At 51.6% G+C, this 17269-nt stretch overlaps 5 protein-coding genes across 5 annotated transcripts; 2 read left to right on the top strand and 3 right to left on the bottom strand.

Annotated features, from left to right (window-relative positions):
- Positions 1 to 5: 5 nt before the first annotated feature.
- N7539_008443 (uncharacterized protein) lies at positions 6 to 695 on the bottom strand (the record flags this gene model as incomplete). Its single annotated transcript, XM_056938043.1, has 1 exon — positions 6 to 695. The coding sequence occupies one exon, from the start codon at positions 693 to 695 to the stop codon at positions 6 to 8; it is 690 nt and encodes a 229-aa protein (XP_056787135.1).
- A 791-nt stretch (positions 696 to 1486) lies between these two features.
- N7539_008442 (uncharacterized protein) lies at positions 1487 to 5077 on the top strand (the record flags this gene model as incomplete). Its single annotated transcript, XM_056938042.1, has 2 exons — positions 1487 to 2462; positions 2529 to 5077. The coding sequence occupies 2 exons, from the start codon at positions 1487 to 1489 to the stop codon at positions 5075 to 5077; spliced, it is 3525 nt and encodes a 1174-aa protein (XP_056787134.1).
- Positions 5078 to 9125: 4048 nt separating this feature from the next.
- On the top strand, positions 9126 to 9923 carry N7539_008441 (SDR family oxidoreductase; the record flags this gene model as incomplete). The annotated part of the gene is made up of 1 exon (XM_056938041.1): positions 9126 to 9923. The coding sequence occupies one exon, from the start codon at positions 9126 to 9128 to the stop codon at positions 9921 to 9923; it is 798 nt and encodes a 265-aa protein (XP_056787133.1).
- Positions 9924 to 10523: 600 nt separating this feature from the next.
- On the bottom strand, positions 10524 to 11998 carry N7539_008440 (uncharacterized protein; the record flags this gene model as incomplete). Its single annotated transcript, XM_056938040.1, has 4 exons — positions 10524 to 11294; positions 11416 to 11580; positions 11654 to 11790; positions 11887 to 11998. The coding sequence occupies 4 exons, from the start codon at positions 11996 to 11998 to the stop codon at positions 10524 to 10526; spliced, it is 1185 nt and encodes a 394-aa protein (XP_056787132.1).
- A 1641-nt stretch (positions 11999 to 13639) lies between these two features.
- On the bottom strand, positions 13640 to 15727 carry N7539_008439 (glycosyl hydrolase family 79 C-terminal domain-containing protein; the record flags this gene model as incomplete). Its single annotated transcript, XM_056938039.1, has 6 exons — positions 13640 to 13764; positions 13859 to 14185; positions 14319 to 14456; positions 14539 to 15090; positions 15277 to 15509; positions 15582 to 15727. The coding sequence occupies 6 exons, from the start codon at positions 15725 to 15727 to the stop codon at positions 13640 to 13642; spliced, it is 1521 nt and encodes a 506-aa protein (XP_056787131.1).
- Between the last annotated feature and the right edge of the window lie 1542 nt (positions 15728 to 17269).

Here is a 17269-nt window from a genome sequence, read left to right as displayed (position 1 = left end):
ACACATCATTCCAGGAAGTTATTAAATCCTTGCTCCGGGTTCTCTTCATACACCAGCCATCGTCGTTTGATGAAGGCTTTTAGCTCAGCGAATAACTCCTCGATCGGATTAAGATCGGTCGAGTAAGGCGGCAAGTACACCAATTTGACACCCGCCGCTAAAAAAATCTGCCGAACACCCTCCGTACGATGAAAAGATGCATTATCCATAACAAGAACAGACTTCGGTTCCGGCCATCTACCACAGTGATGCAGGAGTTGCCGTATAAAATCCTCAGACACGACCGCATCCGTCAATCCCCGGAAAACACGCGAAAAAACAACACCATCCTGGGCATATGCGGGCAGTATCTGGTATCGTTGCCCGCGGTGGAATCGAGAAATTTGGACAGGCGTCACCCCTAATGGAGACCATCCTGTTCGTTGGAATCCCACTCGTTTGTCACAGCCAGACTCATCCACATCCACTAAGTGGTAGGATTGGAAGGATGATATAGTATGGAGGTTGTAGTCTCGCAATTCGGTATTTCGCTCCCTCGCTATCCTCCTTGCGGCTTTCTCCGACCACCCAGCCGATGCGAGCACTCTGATGCTGTATGATGTCACAAGGACACGGAACTCATCCCACAAGAAGACCGCCATCTCATCCTGGTATAGATCCGGCTTTTCGAGACGTTCGCAGAGAGCCTCAAGCATGGTGTTGTACGCCAGTTTAGGAAAAGCTTCAGAAGGACTCATAAACTTTTATTTAAACTGTCTGCGTGGTGTTCAAGGATCTCAAGAGCTGGGGAGGAAAAAGAGAAAGAAGAAGAAGCTACAGTAACATCCTAAGTTTTGAGGTGGTGCGCGTTGTGCGCGTGGCACACGTGGTAGGCGTGGCGTGGTCACGTCCTGTCCTCCCATGTCCTGTCGTCCCTCTCATCCTGAGCCAGTCCAGTCCTTCATGTTCGCAACACATGGGTGGAGTGATCGTTCGTCGTCTGCCGATACCGTTGGCCGGGGCCCTGACACATCCAAAGCATCGGAGGTTCGAGCGGATGATGGGCAGCTTCGGCAATCTGTGCGTTAGTATACGGTTGAGGGTCTTGGATCGTGTCACGGATGAGTTCGAGTCGCTATGCTTCAAGTGTGGAAGCCATATCTCTACCACTGACGCTGCTCAGCCCACCAGTAATGATTCAATTTGGTAGTGCCACACCAACGGTCGGTCACAGACCATATTGTCACGTGTCACTCGCCTGGCTGGTGGCTTTCTCCAATAGCAATCGGTCTAGTGCCGCCCAAAGCAATTCCCTCCTAGCAAGGGCTGCTGAGCGCGGGCTGAGTTCTGCTGCAGGTGACTGCTCCTGTCTGCTACAGTACGCGATGGGGGCTCTTTCCTCGTAGCGACCCCGCTCAGGAGCCATCAACCTCTGTTCTAATTCAACTTTTCCTATGATTCATAGTCAAAGAACCATTCCTTTCGCAAGACCAGGCTAGCCTTCAACATGGCCCGTCCTCCCAAAGATTCCTTCCAAATCGGCTGGATCTGTGCTCTTCCGATCGAGGCCGCTGCGGCCGCTGAAATGCTGGACGAAGAGTTTGGAATCCTCGATGAGCAAGATGCAGCGGACCCAAATACGTACACGTTGGGCCGAATCGGCAGACACTACGTTGTGGTCGCCTGCCTCCCTGAAGGCCAGTATGGAACTACTCCAGCTACTACGGTCGCAAATAATATGATTCGCACGTTCTCCAAGTCCCTTCGAATCGGATTGATGGTCGGGATTGGGGGCGGAATCCCGTCGGCGGCTCGTAATATTCGCCTCGGCGATGTTGTGATTAGCTCCCCCCAAGGCACTTGTGGCGGGGTGATTCAATATGATATGGGGAGGGTTATTGCAGGTGGTGCATTCGAACGAACCGGGTCGCTGAACAGTCCCCCGAGAGCACTATTAACCGCAGTCAGCAAGATGAAAGCTGCCGCGCTAAGGGATGATCCCCGCTACCCGGAATATCTTCAAAGTGCAATCGGAAGAACCGCTCGAACTCGGAAAAGTTTTGGCCGTCCTGCTGCACAATCTGATCGACTATTTCGGACAGAGTATGATCATCCGGCCAATGCAAGGGGCTGTGATAGTTGTCCAGCAGAGTGGGAAGAGACGAGGCATCAACGCGAGTATAGTGATCCACTGCCACACTATGGCATTATTGCTTCGGGCAACAATGTTATCAAGCATGGGCGGACAAGAGAGCAACTTCGGTTGGAGACTGGGGCGTTATGTTTCGAAATGGAGGCAGCTGGTCTGATGTTGGACTTTCCCTGTGTCGTTATCCGCGGAGTGTGTGATTATGCCGACTCGCACAAGAATGAGCAATGGCAGGGATATGCCGCCTTAGCAGCTGCAGCCTATGCAAAAGAGCTACTGGGGTATGTTCCCGTTGGGCATGTATCACAAGAGAGCCTGGTAGTAGATGTATGCAGTAAGTAATTACAGACCCTACTTTGTTAGTACTAAATATAGACTTGCTTATAATAGTTCTATTCAGATGACTTGAAGGCCGAAATCAGAGGCACAAATCATCGCCTAGACCAAGTATATCATCAACAAGCAGAACACTATCGTGAGAAGATTTTATTTGTTTTGACGGACCAGCAAAACCGCTGTCACCAGACATTCAAAACATTAAATTACGAGGAGCAAAAGAACATCAATCCCAGAAAAGCGGAAGGAACCTGTCTATGGGCTCTGCGGAGCCCTGAATACACCCGTTGGTCGGAGAGCAGCTGTAACGATCTGCTCTGGGTCTCTGCGGACCCGGGCTGCGGGAAGTCTGTGCTTTCGCGATCGATAATCGAGGACTGCTTGGAAGATTCTTGTTTGGACGTGACTATTTGTTACTTCTTCTTCAAAGATAACAATGAGCAAAACCGTCTTGATAAAGCACTATGCTCAGTACTACATCAGCTGTTTAGCCAGCGACCTCAGCTCTTACGTCATGCTATGCCTTCTTGGGACAAGAATGGGGAGAAGCTACAACAAGAAGTTGACGAATTGTGGAGAATTTTCATAACCGCCGCATCATCAGACGAATCATGCAAAACAATTTGCATATTTGACGCGCTGGACGAATGCCGTGAGATTGATCAGAATCGACTAATTGAGAAGCTCCAGTCGTTTCATTGCCTGCCATGCCCGCCGATACAGAATACTTGGTTGAAATTCCTAGTCACTAGTCGTCCCTATGATGATATCCAGAATGGATTCCGAACGATCACGGACGCTTTTCTACACCTTCATCTTAAAGGAGAGGAAGAAAATGACCAAATTCACAAAGAAATTGATACTGTTGTGAAGATGCGAGTAAGAGAGCTCGCTGAAAGAGTGGCAATATTACAAGGCATAGAGGAGCGACTTAAGCAGCAGCTTCTGCAAATGGAGCACCGTACCTATCTCTGGCTACATTTAGCTATTGACGATATTCGATCTACGCTCGAGGATAGCCTTCGCCCAGCTGAAGAGCCAATCCAGTTGATACCTCGATCGGTAGATGAGGCATACGATAAGATCTTGAGTCGAGTGCCCTCCCGTCAGGTGAACATTGTGAGAAAGATCTTGCAAATTATTGTCACAGCACGGCGCCCTTTAACGACGGCGGAAATGGCCATGGCGCTTGGTATAGCCGACTCTCCACACTCCCAGACTGCAGCAAAAGCTGGACTTGAATCATCGCAGATAGGCAAAAAACTCCGCCGATTGTGTGGCCTTTTCGTTTTCGTCAACAACTCCAAGGTTTTTTTGATCCATCAGACAGCAAAGGAATTTCTCCTGAAGAAGAGCAATTCTCCCAATGTCGGTTACTTGTACTCTTGGACGCTAACAGACGCTGAGCATCAAATGGCTGTTATTTGTTTACGATACCTGTTGATGGAGGATCTGGAAGATGATGATCAGGATTCTTGCTCAAAGATTCGAAGCTTCCTAGATTACTCAGCAGTTTATTGGCCGGATCATGTCCGGAAGATAAGCTTGACTCAAGACTCCGAAACGACTGATCAGCTTCACCAAGTGTACACTATGACTCAACGACGATTCTTGCTATGGTTTGGTATCTTTTGGAAAACCATCGATCCTATGTTTGGCAACCCGCCGACAATGTCTGCTTTACATCTGGCATCATTTAACGGGCATGAGCGGGAAGTCGAGTTTCTCTTGTCTCTTACGAGAGATGATATCAACTCGAGAGATAGCACAGGAGCCTACCCGGTTATCTTGGCCTCAATGAATGGACACGATCTGATCGTGCAGTTACTACTCGAAAAAGGAGCCGACGTGAACGCCCAAGGTGGGTGGTACGGAAATGCCCTCCAAGCTGCCTCCTGCGGAGGACACGATCAGATCGTGCAGTTACTACTCGAGAAAGGAGCCAACGTGAACGCCCAAGGTAGAGAGTACGGAAATGCCCTCCAAGCTGCCTCCTTCGGAGGACACGATCAGATTATACAGTCACTACTCGAGAAAGGAGCCGACGTGAACGCCCAAGGTGGGCTGTACGGAAATGCCCTCCAAGCTGCCTCCTTCGGAGGACACGATCAGATCGTGCAGTTACTACTCGAAAAAGGAGCCGACGTTAACGCCCAAGGTAGAGAGTACGGAAATGCCCTCCAAGCTGCCTCCTACAGGGGACACGATCTGATCGTGCAGTTACTACTCGAAAAAGGAGCCGACGTTAACGCCCAAGGTGGACACTTTGGGAATGCCCTCCAAGCTGCCTCCTACAGGGGACACGATCTGATCGTGCAGTTACTACTCGAAAAAGGAGCCGACGTGAACGCCCAAGGTAGAGAGTACGGAAATGCCCTCCAAGCTGCCTCCTACAGGGGACACGATCAGATTGTGCAGTTACTACTCGAGAAAGGAGCCGACGTGAACGCCCAAGGTGGGCGGTACGGAAATGCCCTCCAAGCTGCCTCCTGCGGAGGACACGATCAGATTGTGCAGTTACTACTCGAGAAAGGAGCCGACTTGAACGCGAAGGTGGAATGTGTTACGTGCCAAAAAGTTCGAAATCAACTTGTGCATTCAACGAAGGTCTAAGAGCCTGAGGGAGGAAAGGAAAGAGAAATCTAATCTGCAAAAGTATTGAGGTGATGAGATCACCGGAACATGCCTTCATCCTAACTTCTCTTACCACGGAGTCGCGTGGTTATGGTATCTCCCTTCGGTATCCTCATTCCGCTACTGATTTCTTCTGCAGAAGAAATCCAAGTCCGCTAACTCGTAACAGAATGTACGGAAATACCGTCCAGTCCTATTATAATAAAGCGCAGAATCACACTTGAAATTGTTGAGCGAGCGCAATTGTTAATCTACCTTTGTCCATAAAGACCTAGAGCTCCATGGCTCCTTAGGCCTCTGGTATACGTAGTATGAGGCAGATCCTATTATCCTATAGTGTACTATTTGCACTATCTCGATAGCGATGCTATAACCTCTATCGTCCATGCACAATTCCGCTTCTGGCGGGAAATGTACCCGAGATCTATCATATTTCCTCCCTTTGAACCGACGTCTGTATTGTCATGGGATGAATAGGATACCTCACATCAATCTTTAGCTATTCCTGGCTATTGACCAACCATGGCCGTTGGGTATTCTTACCAAGCTGTAATAGGAAGACGGCCATTTTGTAACCTGTTTACATGATACAGTAAAAGTACTGTTTTTCGCCTGTCATATTTATTTTTAGACAAGAGGAGGGTTAAAAGCCACATACTGGTGCCTTGGCAGTTGGGCCTGAGAAAAGTAAAGCGATCAGCGTTGCGAACATGACAGGAGGACTGGACTATCTCAGGATGAGAGGGAGGACAGGATCATGAGAGGACATGGACACTGTTGTACGCTAGTTAGGAAAAGTTCTAGAAGGACTCATAAACTCTTATTTAACTGTCTGCGTGGTATTCGAGGATCTCAAGAACTGGAGGGGGAAAAGAGAAAGAAGAAGCTACAGCACATCCCGGGTTTTTAAGGTGGTGCGCGTGGTTGACGGTATCTCCCCTCCGATATGAAGAAATCCAAGTTCGCAATCCAAGTCCGCTAACTCCCGTCAACTCGTAACAGTACGCGTGGCACACGTGGTGGGTGTCCCTGCCCTCCGAGACTGATTTCTTCTGCAGAAGAAATCCAAGTCCGCGCTCGGTCACGTGATCACGGTCGCTCCCTTCCGCTACTGATTTCTTCTGCAGAAGAAATCCAAGTCCGTAGCTCTCTCTCATGTTCTCAACAGACACGCCCACCACGTGTGCCACGCGCACCACCTCAAAACTTAGGATGTTACTGTAGCTTCTTCTTCTTTATCTTCTTTCCAGCTCTTGAGATTCTCGATACCACCCCGTCAAGTTTGAATGAAAGTTTATGAGTCCTTCTAAAACTTTTCCCAACTGGCGTACAACAATCAGTAGGGTAGAAGCTGTTTTCGCATCCGACTGTAGTAGGCTTGGGATATTAAGGTTGTTGATCGAGACGGTGTACGATTCCACGTCAGAGATGCAGCGAGCCCATTTCTAGTTGATCGGTACCTAAAGTCTGTCTCTGAGGTATGTAAAGTCCCTGCAAAAGTACCTTGGACACGAGAGGGGACATGTACACAAGCTATCTTGAGTATCATGATGTATACAGTATACACTAGTTATATAGCATTCGCTGAATAAGTTGGCCTGTGCTTCCCGTCCGTGCCAGGTGGGTTTCATCTACAGTACGAAGAGCTTTGAACCCACGTATATAGACACTCAATTGCCTCAAGCGCCGTGCCTCATTCCTCATTCACCCTTCTCGAGATCATGCTCAGTCCCTGTCCCTCGATCAATTTGACAAGCAGAAGACTGCCACCTGCAGGCAAACGTGAGGTACGATGCTGGGATAGAAAGAGACCTCCGCGGTGAACACAAAATGGAGGTTTCTGGTAGTTCGATTCCGGAATTATATAGAATCATGAGGTGGCAGGAATTGCAACTCCCGTAGTCTGTCCCTCCAGTCCTTGTTGCTCAATATTCAGACACATTCTGAGTCTCGCAACGAGTTTCTACTCTGTTCCTTGAATTGCATAGGTGAGGTGGTTCGGTACGGTGCACAAGGGCCAAAGGAGGGGCATTTGTTTCCACTGAGGGGGAGGAGCAGGTTGGCGCGGGAACCGATGGGGCCGATCGGTCTCCACCGTGCATGGCGTGGTGAGACTATCCCTCCCGGCCAGAACCAGTGACGTCATTGCGCTGGTGCCGTCCTCGTGGAGTCGGATGGAGGGGCAGCCCACGTCAATTGCATGTGCATGTGTCTCTCACGTCCCTGACTGCGTGCTCGGAAAAGGATTCGCGAACAGCGTCAAGTGCAATGCTCAAAATGGTATCTCCGATTGTTGAAATCGCTGGTAGTCTAAATCGTTTTCTTTGGAGTCCGTTCTGAATGTTCATCGTTCAAACTGTGCAATTGAATGGAGTATGGACCACATCCCACGTCAGGGTTGAGCATATTCACAGAACCATCTCCACCGTTGCGTGCGCCTGCCCTTTTGTCAAACCGGCTTCGATCACGACGGCCATCCACCGAGTCGCACCGTGCCAGTAACGGTAGGTAACTCAGGTAGTGGTACTATCTGTGGAGTACGGTAAGTAACTATGTAGAAGTATGTTCGTGGTGTAGTAGTCGTAGTCGTAGTAGTAGTGGTGGTGGTGGTGGAGGGGATGAACGTGTGCAGGTCGTTCTGGCCAGCCGCAGACTGGCCCAAAATGGAAATATCCGGTTTTCTTCCCGGGCCCTTTTTAAGGTTGTCCGTTCTGGGAAACCACTCTTTCTGGTGTCAAGTCGGAATGCGCCCCCGCCGCAGCTCCCCGCTTAGTCATGACGTCATGTCCCGTCCGAGCTGATCCGCCCCGAGCGACAAGCATCGAGCATCATTCCCTTTCGTAGACTGGACTTGTATATCTCAGAGACGGTAGGACTGGGGACAGAATCACGGCAGTATTTACAATGATGGGGTCCAGGGTATTAATTGACCAGCAGAATTCATGAATCTGATGAGTGTCCAGTTCTATCAGCTCAAGGTCCCTTGACGCTGGCCAGCATGAACAACATCCTCAAAAGACAGATGCCCTCCGAGACCGACCGGATCACGGATCTCAGTCCTGCGCCCAGCCACGGCCGACACGACAACCCCACCATTGCGTAGCTGTTCCCACCCGCGACTTGCGCAGAGCCCAGGTACGACTGCACGGCGGGGCACACTTCTTGGTTGGTAACCAGATTCATGCACTCTGCGCTCTGCACTCTGCAGTCTGCACTGCTACACGCTGGTGCGGTCGCGGTGTATCCGGGTGTTTCTCAAGACAGGTGGGTTGTGGAAGTGGAGCGTTGAGTGTTGAATACTTGTTGATCACAACCCCTCCATCGCTGTTTCTGTGTCTCTGTTCGACCCCACCATGGATGATTTGAGACCTTGTTTACCTGCCACGAGAGTGGCACTGCCACGAGAGTGGCACGAGAGGTGGAGGGCACAGGAGCGGAGGATGTACTGTAACAAGATGACAACATCTCATGGGCAATCCGATGAGGAAAGGTGCCGAGCAGCAGCCTCACGTTCGCACACTCCCATGACCATTGGAGGTAGTATGATGACTGTAGGTGGTCGAGGATCCGGTCGATGCTCGCCGTGTAGAGCGGCCGTGTAGCGCCGACAGTGTCTCTGCTCGTAGTCGAATCCACTCGCGTCGGACTCTCAGGCTCCGATGCAGGCGCAGACTGCATGCAAACCCAATCCTCCTTTGGGATCGGTTGGTCTGTCGGTGGAGCCCAGAGGAGGAGCGATGTGCCAGTCAGAGGCAGAGGCAGAGAGACTGGACGCCGTCGAAGAGGGGGTGGGGAGCTGCACCGCTTGGAAACAAGATGACCAAAGTGTCGGTCATGGCTGACGGGCAGAGAAGGATCCAAGGTTGCTTCCGACCCTCCCAGTGGCAGTCCTAGTGGCAGCGGGGGTGCAGGTCAATTGCTTTATTAGCTGGACCACTGCCACTTCCCCCCCCCCCTTCTCTTCTCTCCGTCTTTATCTTCACTCCAGTTTGTCATCTCTCTTCTTCTCTCCAACCATCCACACACCATGATTCCCGTTCCTCAAGCCGAGTCCCTCAAGGACCTCCTCAGCCTCAAGGGCAAGGTCGTCGTCGTCACCGGTGCCTCCGGTCCCCGCGGTATGGGCATCGAGGCCGCCCGCGGCTGTGCCGAGATGGGTGCCGACCTGGCCATCACCTACGCCTCCCGCCCCGAGGGGGGTGAGAAGAACGCCAAGGAGCTCTCCGAGCAGTACGGCGTCAAGGTCAAGGCCTACAAGTGCGACGTGGGCAGCTGGGAGAGCGTCCAGGAGCTGGTCAACAACGTCATTAAGGAGTTTGGCAAGATCGACGCCTTCATCGCCAACGCCGGCCGCACCGCCTCCAGCGGCATCCTCGACGGCTCCGTCCAGGACTGGCAGGAGGTCATCCAGACCGACTTGACCGGCACCTTCCACTGTGCCAAAGCCGTCGGCGCCCACTTCAAGGAGCGCGGCACCGGTAGCTTCGTCATCACCTCCTCCATGTCCGGCCACATCGCCAACTTCCCCCAGGAGCAGACCTCCTACAACGTCGCCAAGGCCGGCTGCATCCACATGGCGCGCTCCCTCGCCAACGAGTGGCGCGACTTTGCTCGTGTCAACAGCATCTCCCCCGGTTACATCGACACTGGTCTCTCCGACTTTGTCGACCAGAAGGTCCAGGACCTCTGGCTCTCCATGATCCCCATGGGTCGTAACGGTCAGGCCAAGGAGCTCAAGGGTGCCTATGTCTACCTGGTCAGCGATGCCAGCACCTACATGACCGGTACCGATCTCCTCATTGACGGTGGATACTGCGTCCGGTAAATGGTTGATCCTCAATCCCCTTGGATTTTTCATATTTCGCACCTCTCTCTCTCTCTCTCTCTCTCTCTCTCTCTCTCTCTGTCTTTCTCGCCGACGCTACCCACCTATCTTTTCTCCTCTCTCTTCCGCCCATGTACATAATCTGATTGACGAGATGATGGAGAGTGGGCAGCCTGCCTCCCACTGATGCGCATGATCTAATTGTGGTGTTGACCTTGATGGTCGACTCGACAGCTTAACGACCTATTCTTATTACAAGATACAACTTTTTTCCAATCAAAAAGAAACTTTATTTTCCTTTGAAGACTTGCACAACGGTAAAAGTGTAAGTGAAACACGGGAAAGAAGTTCAGCATGGTGTCCATCACCAGGATGTCAAACAACTGAATTCAAAAAATATATGTGGGAAAGAGAAAGAGGTGACACAAGACCTGTGAGGCCGTGTAGGAGTGAAAAGAAGAAAAGAAATAATAAATAGAACCAAAAAAAGCCATGAAAAAAGAATGGAAACAAAGTTTTGTTAACGGAAATCACGAGGGTATCTCACGACCAGAAGGTGGACGGGAGGGAATTCTCCCCTACCTCACAGGTCCACCCTTTTCAACAGTCCTCCTCATAGTCCCCAGAGTCCTCGCCATCCTCGTCCTCGCACTCCTCATCGTCATCATCATAATCGTCGCCATCGCCTCCGGCTGACGGAGTCGCAGCGGGCACGGGAGTTGGCTCGGGGGTGTGAGCGGGAGTCTGCGAAGGGATCTGCGCCGAGGGGGTGGACAATTGCTGGATGACGGGGGTAGAGGTCTGGCTGGTAGCGGCGGCCTGTTTGCCGGCTGGGCTGGTGGTGCTGGCACTGGTGCTGACGCTGGTGCTGGCCTGCTCGACGGTCATGGTTGAGGAAGAAGCAGGAGAAGCAGAAGCAGCCTGGCTAGTGGCAACCTGGCTGGTAGACGGCGCCGAGCTCTGAGGCTGCGCCGCCGCACTCTCACCCTGCCCTTGACCAGCCGAAGGACCCGCGATCGAAGTGGTGATGGGACCCTTCTCGATATAAACACCGGACCAGAACCAGTCCTCGGCCTGGGCATCCGTCCCGCCGTTAGGCAGACGCAGCTGGCCGACGTGCCAGTCCGCCGAGTTGGTCGAGGTCGAGGCCTTGACGCCCGTGACCACCTCGGTTAAGGGTGCCGAGCCATTGCTGGCCCACAGGCCGACGGTCTGACCGTCAAAGTCGATGTCGTAGGCAAAGTTGTACCACTGGCTGGCTTCGAGGTCGGTCGACCATTTGGTTTGTCCGCCGACCATCCAGCGGAGGTTGTTGTCTTCGGTGGCCGAGTCGCCGCTCAGGCGGCCGTACTTGAGCTCGGTGAAGTGGCTCTGATTGTGGGAGATGACGGATTAGCATGGATCGAATGGATCCCTCGACGGCAGAAGACCATCAAGAGAGAGAGGGAGGGGGGGATGTGAGGGGGATGGGGACGTGGAGCAGTTCTCTCACCTCAAAGAAAGCCAGCTGGTGCTCAAACTTGGGGTTGGGAGCATTTGTCGTGTCGGTCTTGACGGAGAAGTGGTAGAACAGACGACCACTGCCCAGCTGGGCCGAGGTTTGAGGGATCAGCTCACTGCGCTCCATGTCTTGGCCCTCCCAGAAGGCCGTGCCGTCCTAGATTGAAGCAAATGAGGTGTCAGTTTCCATATCAACGACCACTCCAGGCATGGTTGTTCTCTCCACTCACAATGGTGATGCGGACACCCTGAGCATCGCTTGTGTCGGCCGGGTTCTTAAAGTCCTTGGAGAGTCCGAGGTAGGTGCTTGTCTTTGCGTTGCCGTGGATGTACCATTGCCAGGCGCCAACGGGGTTGGAAAAGGACCCTGTTCGTTGATGAGCATCACCAATATCACAGTACAGCAACGGTCTCCTACACTCCCGACATCATGGAAAGGGAATGTACGGGGCTTTCATCTCACATTTGTCAAAATCCGCAACCGACGCAGACGAGTCAAAGAGACCACTCCAAACCACTTCACCACATTGCACAGCAATGGGCAGGGAAGCAAACAACGTCAAATACTTGTTCATCATTTTTTTTTGCTGTCTTTGACAACCTGTGTCAAGAGATTCGGAATATTGTACGTGTTGTTTCTGCACACCCTCACGGAGAAAGAAAGAGAAAAACAACCCAAGGGGAGGAAGAGAGCCCACGTCGACTTTTATGAGAAGCCTCTTCCACCCTGCTAGTATCCCTCATCTCGACTCAGGAGGTCCCACTGCGTTGCCGGATATTGCGGAGTATATTCAGAATGCAATGTGTCGCAGGTATACAACAATCAAGCCTTGCCAGGAACCGGCAATTACAGCAAGTGGTCAGGGACCCTGTCCTCCCCCGGTAGCAGAACCACCTTTCCATCAGAGCTTAAGCCACTCACTCTCAGTACTCAACCGGTGTGCCATATCCGAGTACAGTTCTCTCTGTCTTACCTGTTCCCTGCGATCGGCACAGCGCACTTCCTACTCGAGCAAGGTCCGAGAAAGAAAGCCCCCTCGGCCGGGCATGTGGTGGTTTGGTGCAGCCATGCAATCGTGCAGTCGTGCAAATATGAAACGTTAGACCGGGTCGTGGACGATTGCGTGAAACACCGCCAAGCGGAACGGCGCCAGCCCCGAAGACCCCAAAGGACCAGCGGCTGAGCGGACCATGTTCGCTGCCGCCGAGATTGATCCATTTTTAATTAACCTACGACTGAGCCTCGGCCTGTTCGGAGTCGAGGGGCCGGTTCTGATGAGGAAAAGGTGGGGCCGTCAGCGACTCAGGGACTCCAGGACTCCGCTTCAATCTTGCAGTGGTATGAGCGTTTGATGTTTGGCGTGTTGTTCGAAACGCGCTCATTAGAGAGGGATCTAGACGGACAGGGGCGGCTGAAGCACAAGTCGAAAGGTGATCGATTTGCAGATCTGAGCTGGATCGGGATAACTATTTACGGTCGGAAGTCGACTTCCGATCGAGAGCTTCAACCACCAACCCCTTCAAGTATGTCAGGTACACCCCAGAACTACACCACTCCGGGGGGGCAATTGGGCGGCGGAAGGCAGTTTAGCCTATTAAGACGGGGCTTATGTTGCAGATTCGTCTTGGGTGTCGAAGTATTAACCTTTCTTCACGACTGGTATCGACGTGATGCGATAGATCTCTGAGTTTGATGATCTGCGCTCTGCAGCCCTATCAATGACCACTGGAATGGGATGAGGTCGTCGCCACCCGGACGCAAGGACATCCCATGGATATTTTGGCAAATGGCCGGGTTCGGGATTCATTCTCGGGCAATGCTGGATTCCGTCTGCTTCCATCCGGGATGTGAGGGACAATCGCAAGTCACGCAGACGACAACACACCACCGTAATGTACAAGAAAGCTCCTGACCTTCTAGATTTAGAACATTGTGAATAGATCAAGGGGTCATGAGACCTCAACGAGTGAGTCAACGCTAAGGTACTGACTGACTGGTTCGAATGAGGAACAATGCACGGCACATAGCATCCACCACCACTGCCCGTATATTGAAGTCTGCATCTTTGATTGGATTCAGAAGATCTCGACGCCTTATACCACTCTCACCATCAATCATCAGCCCTTACAAAGTTTCACCGATCAGAGTCCACATCCTTGACTGGATGAAATGACAGAGCGCCAGACTCTTCATTTCCCTTTCCGCCGCAACGATATCACAAGTATACCAGCAGCGCTTCCGAGGCGGCGACAGTGAGCGTCACTTGACCCCCGCGCACGGCGCCCCTTTCGTACTTCAAGTCACCGACAGAAGAGCAGTCGACATTGGAAAAGTGCTGACCTATATACACGCAAAGAACAAAAGTCAGGGAATAGTCAGGTCGTCACCTGTTGAGTGGTGGAATATCAGGGCATCAGGGGGTGAAGTGGCGTACCTCCAATGGTGGGATATATTCCAGGATCGTTCGTAGTCACATCACTTGATGCGGCTGTCATTCGCAGAGTTCTGACCTGGGAGCCCGCCGAAAGGCCATTGAGGGTGATTTTGCTGCAACTTCGCACGCCGCTACCGGAAAAATAATCGGTGTTCACCAGGATGGCTTTGATGGGGCATCCGTGGCTGTATATGACATACTGAGCGTGCGAGCTGTTGCCCGAGTCCAACTCGATGATATGGTCACCTCCGGCTAGTGCAAGGGCAGCAAAGTATCCCCCATAGTAAGGTGCATTGATGTGAGCCTCGGACCACCAATTAAAGAGGGCTATCCAAATTGCAATGGTCAGTGAGATCCTTGTTTAAACAAGCGGGTCTTTGCAAATTGATTGGACGATGGTTTCCAAAAAGACATGCGAAACACCTGGGGCTGGGAAGACGGTGGCTCGATAGGATCTCACCCTGGTTGATTGTTCCCTGATGAAAGAACAGACGTTGAATACCCAAGGTGACGGCCCGCATGGATTTGTCCAGTGCGGCTATGGCAGCGCCGAATGTCGCATCCATGTCTACATCGTAGGGATGGAAATTTGTCTCGCCTGCGCGTTCATCGATCAAGAAGGCATCAGTTTTTAGATCCTCAGCGGGGAGAACAAGGTCAATTGAAGATCAGGATCATACCAAGAATATACGAGGAATTGATGGACGCAGCAGTTGAGGCCCTCTCCCCCAAGACAGCCAGATCGGAGACTGTTTTAGCGTGGTTCATTTCTATCGCCAAGGTGTTGTTTCCGGGCGGCGCCGCATAGAGATGGCCAGAATAGTATTTGACCGCAGCTTTGACGGTGTTGTTGTAAGCCGTGTGGATGAGATAGTCCGTATTGGGCCATTCGGGGTTATCAGCATAAGCCACAGCATAGGAACCGGCAGTGAGAATGGGAAGTGGTGACTTCCACACGTCAATGAAACCCTGAGCCCAGTTGGCTGCATCGAGTCCTTCCTGGCTGGCATTCCATGGGCTCACGGCATCGGGTTTGTGCGCCCAGATGTAGACTATCACGGCTCGTATGTTAGTATGACAAGTGGTCTGCAGCCATCCAGGTGGAATTCGGGCTTCGATACCATCTGGCTCATTACCCAGCTCAATAGCCCACAGATGATCAAGCGCCCTCTTCTTGGCCTCCTGGACAGCGAGATACGTGTTGGTTTGATTATCGTCACCACGGTTGAACCCTGAGAAAGAGAGGAAAAGAACAGAGAACGTTAGAGACAAAGGCCTCTCCGAGTCGTTTGTGCAGGTGGTTCATTTGTACCGAGCATTGTTTCGCCATTGTACTCATCTGCAATGACAAGAAAAGACAAGAGTCAGCCGCGTCAATGAACAAGGAGGTTCATGAAGCCCTGTCGAGCTTGACTCACTGATCAAGTCCCAAAATTTGGGCCCGTAGATCAAGGTATCAGGTGCATTCAAAGGATCTGCCACCCTATAGAATACGTAGTCATCAAAGTATGGGTCGTAGGTGGCGCGGTCCTGGGTTGTGCCACCGATGCGGATGGGCGTTTTCTTGCCATAAATCTCAGATATGCGAGACATGCAAGACACCGAAGGCGTGACGTTCGTCATGTAGGATGGCCACATGAAGAACTCCAACCTACGGGAAACACCGACAGATCTGAGTCAACACGTGGACAGATAGAACCATTCATCTGGGTTCTCCACTTACGATACTCCCACTGGAGTGGAATCTAAAGGTGTGGCATCCAGGGGAACGATGCTGGGCACTGTGTAATACAACTTGATCTCAGCCGTGCAGACGGCTGCCAGGAATAACGCACCGAGAATGCATGTATGCGAATGATGGAAGATCATCTTGTGGTTGCAGAATCAGGCTTCTTGATTCGAAGCAATACCGTTTGCAAAAAAAGAATCAGAAATTAATCCAGGCGACATGTTGGGGCCTTATATATGTCAAGAATCCACATTTTGCGACGGTCATCATTCATACCTTTCCCAGAGCATGTTGATCACTAGTAGGGCAAACAGAGCCAATCCGCCGTCCGATTAATCAAGAATTTCCTCCCGTCCTGTGGGCTCGGTAAAGGACTGTTTGAAGGCTGCATATTGTGGATCAAGCTGTGGACTAGGCTGACCAAGTCGACCAGCGGCCAAACATCCACCGATGGCCCGAATCTATTCTGATCGGTGATCTTGAAGTGTGAGTCTTGCGGGAACTGGCGTTAGAGTGCAGCATGATTGTTTTCCTGAATATCTGACATGTGATCGTATCAGTGACAGGCTGACTGGTCGGGCCACAACAACCTCACCGTCCATTTCTCTCTTCTTTTGACCTACGTGCCCTCTTTAGCTGAATGGAGTGAGTCTTTCTGCATTTCATTCCTTGCCTGAACTTTCACTTACCATATCAGATTCGCTCCCGCATAACCGGTGGCGCCAGGCTCAGAATAATTAAGATTGACTTCCCCCGGGACCCTGTGACCTACGCGTCACACTCACGACTAAACAGGCCCAATCTCGACAAAGGTTCGGCCGCAGTACTACCGAGATTGGATTTTTCTCGCCTCCTCACACTTGTACCTCACTCGTCCTGGCGACCGTTAACCCAGTTATGGCTGCAGCCTTCGTGGAGTCAGTGCCCACTCTCAAAGACCAGGCTAATTATGAGGCTGAAAACATCGACTGAAAACTGCTGTTCCATGCTACGATGAAGGTCTTGGGCCTATCATTACGGGTCATGAGAGCTCTCCCATTAAGGTATCCCCCGCGTTTCCTCCTCTGGAAATGGAGCGCCAACGACTTGCTGCCCAGTCCGATCGCAAACCTACTGATCAGGAAATGGATTAGTGGTAGACTCTCAACATCAAAGAGCCTAAAGAAAGATTCGAGTAGTTTTGCAAGGAGCAAGACGTTGCAGCATCTCTGATCTTCTGCACGTTGACTGGTACTGCTCGCCGTCATGTACGCGAAGGGCATGATTCTCGCCGAATGTTTACTAAGCTTGAAAAAGGTCGATTTTGACACTAGCCCTTTTATCTTCATACACTGGATCGTAGACGGTGCTCGACAAGGCAAATGCATGTGTTGTCGAATATCCTCTGCCAAGTGAATGGGCTCTGGCTCTTTCCAAGAACGACAAACTCGGCCAATCAAGTGCCAAGGTCTTCCTCGTCAGGTATGACCCTCCATCGAATGGCGACAACAGCTTGAGTTATGTCTGCGGGTATCATTGAGCAGGTGGAAATATGAGCGTCCATAATATTACACTTGCTACCGCTGAAGCTTCACCAAAAAGACAAACGAAGTCACAAAAAAGGTCAACGCAAGACCAAGGGCAAGTATAAAAATGACATCAAATACATGGAGCTCTACACCTACCACAACAGTTGAGCGGCT

The sequence above is a fragment of the Penicillium diatomitis genome, assembly GCF_028827545.1.
Source record: "Penicillium diatomitis strain IBT 30728 chromosome Unknown utg000012l_segment0_segment0, whole genome shotgun sequence".
NCBI lineage: Eukaryota > Fungi > Ascomycota > Eurotiomycetes > Eurotiales > Aspergillaceae > Penicillium > Penicillium diatomitis.
Note: the sequence above shows the minus strand (reverse complement) of the source record. Positions and strands in the feature narration are given on the sequence as shown.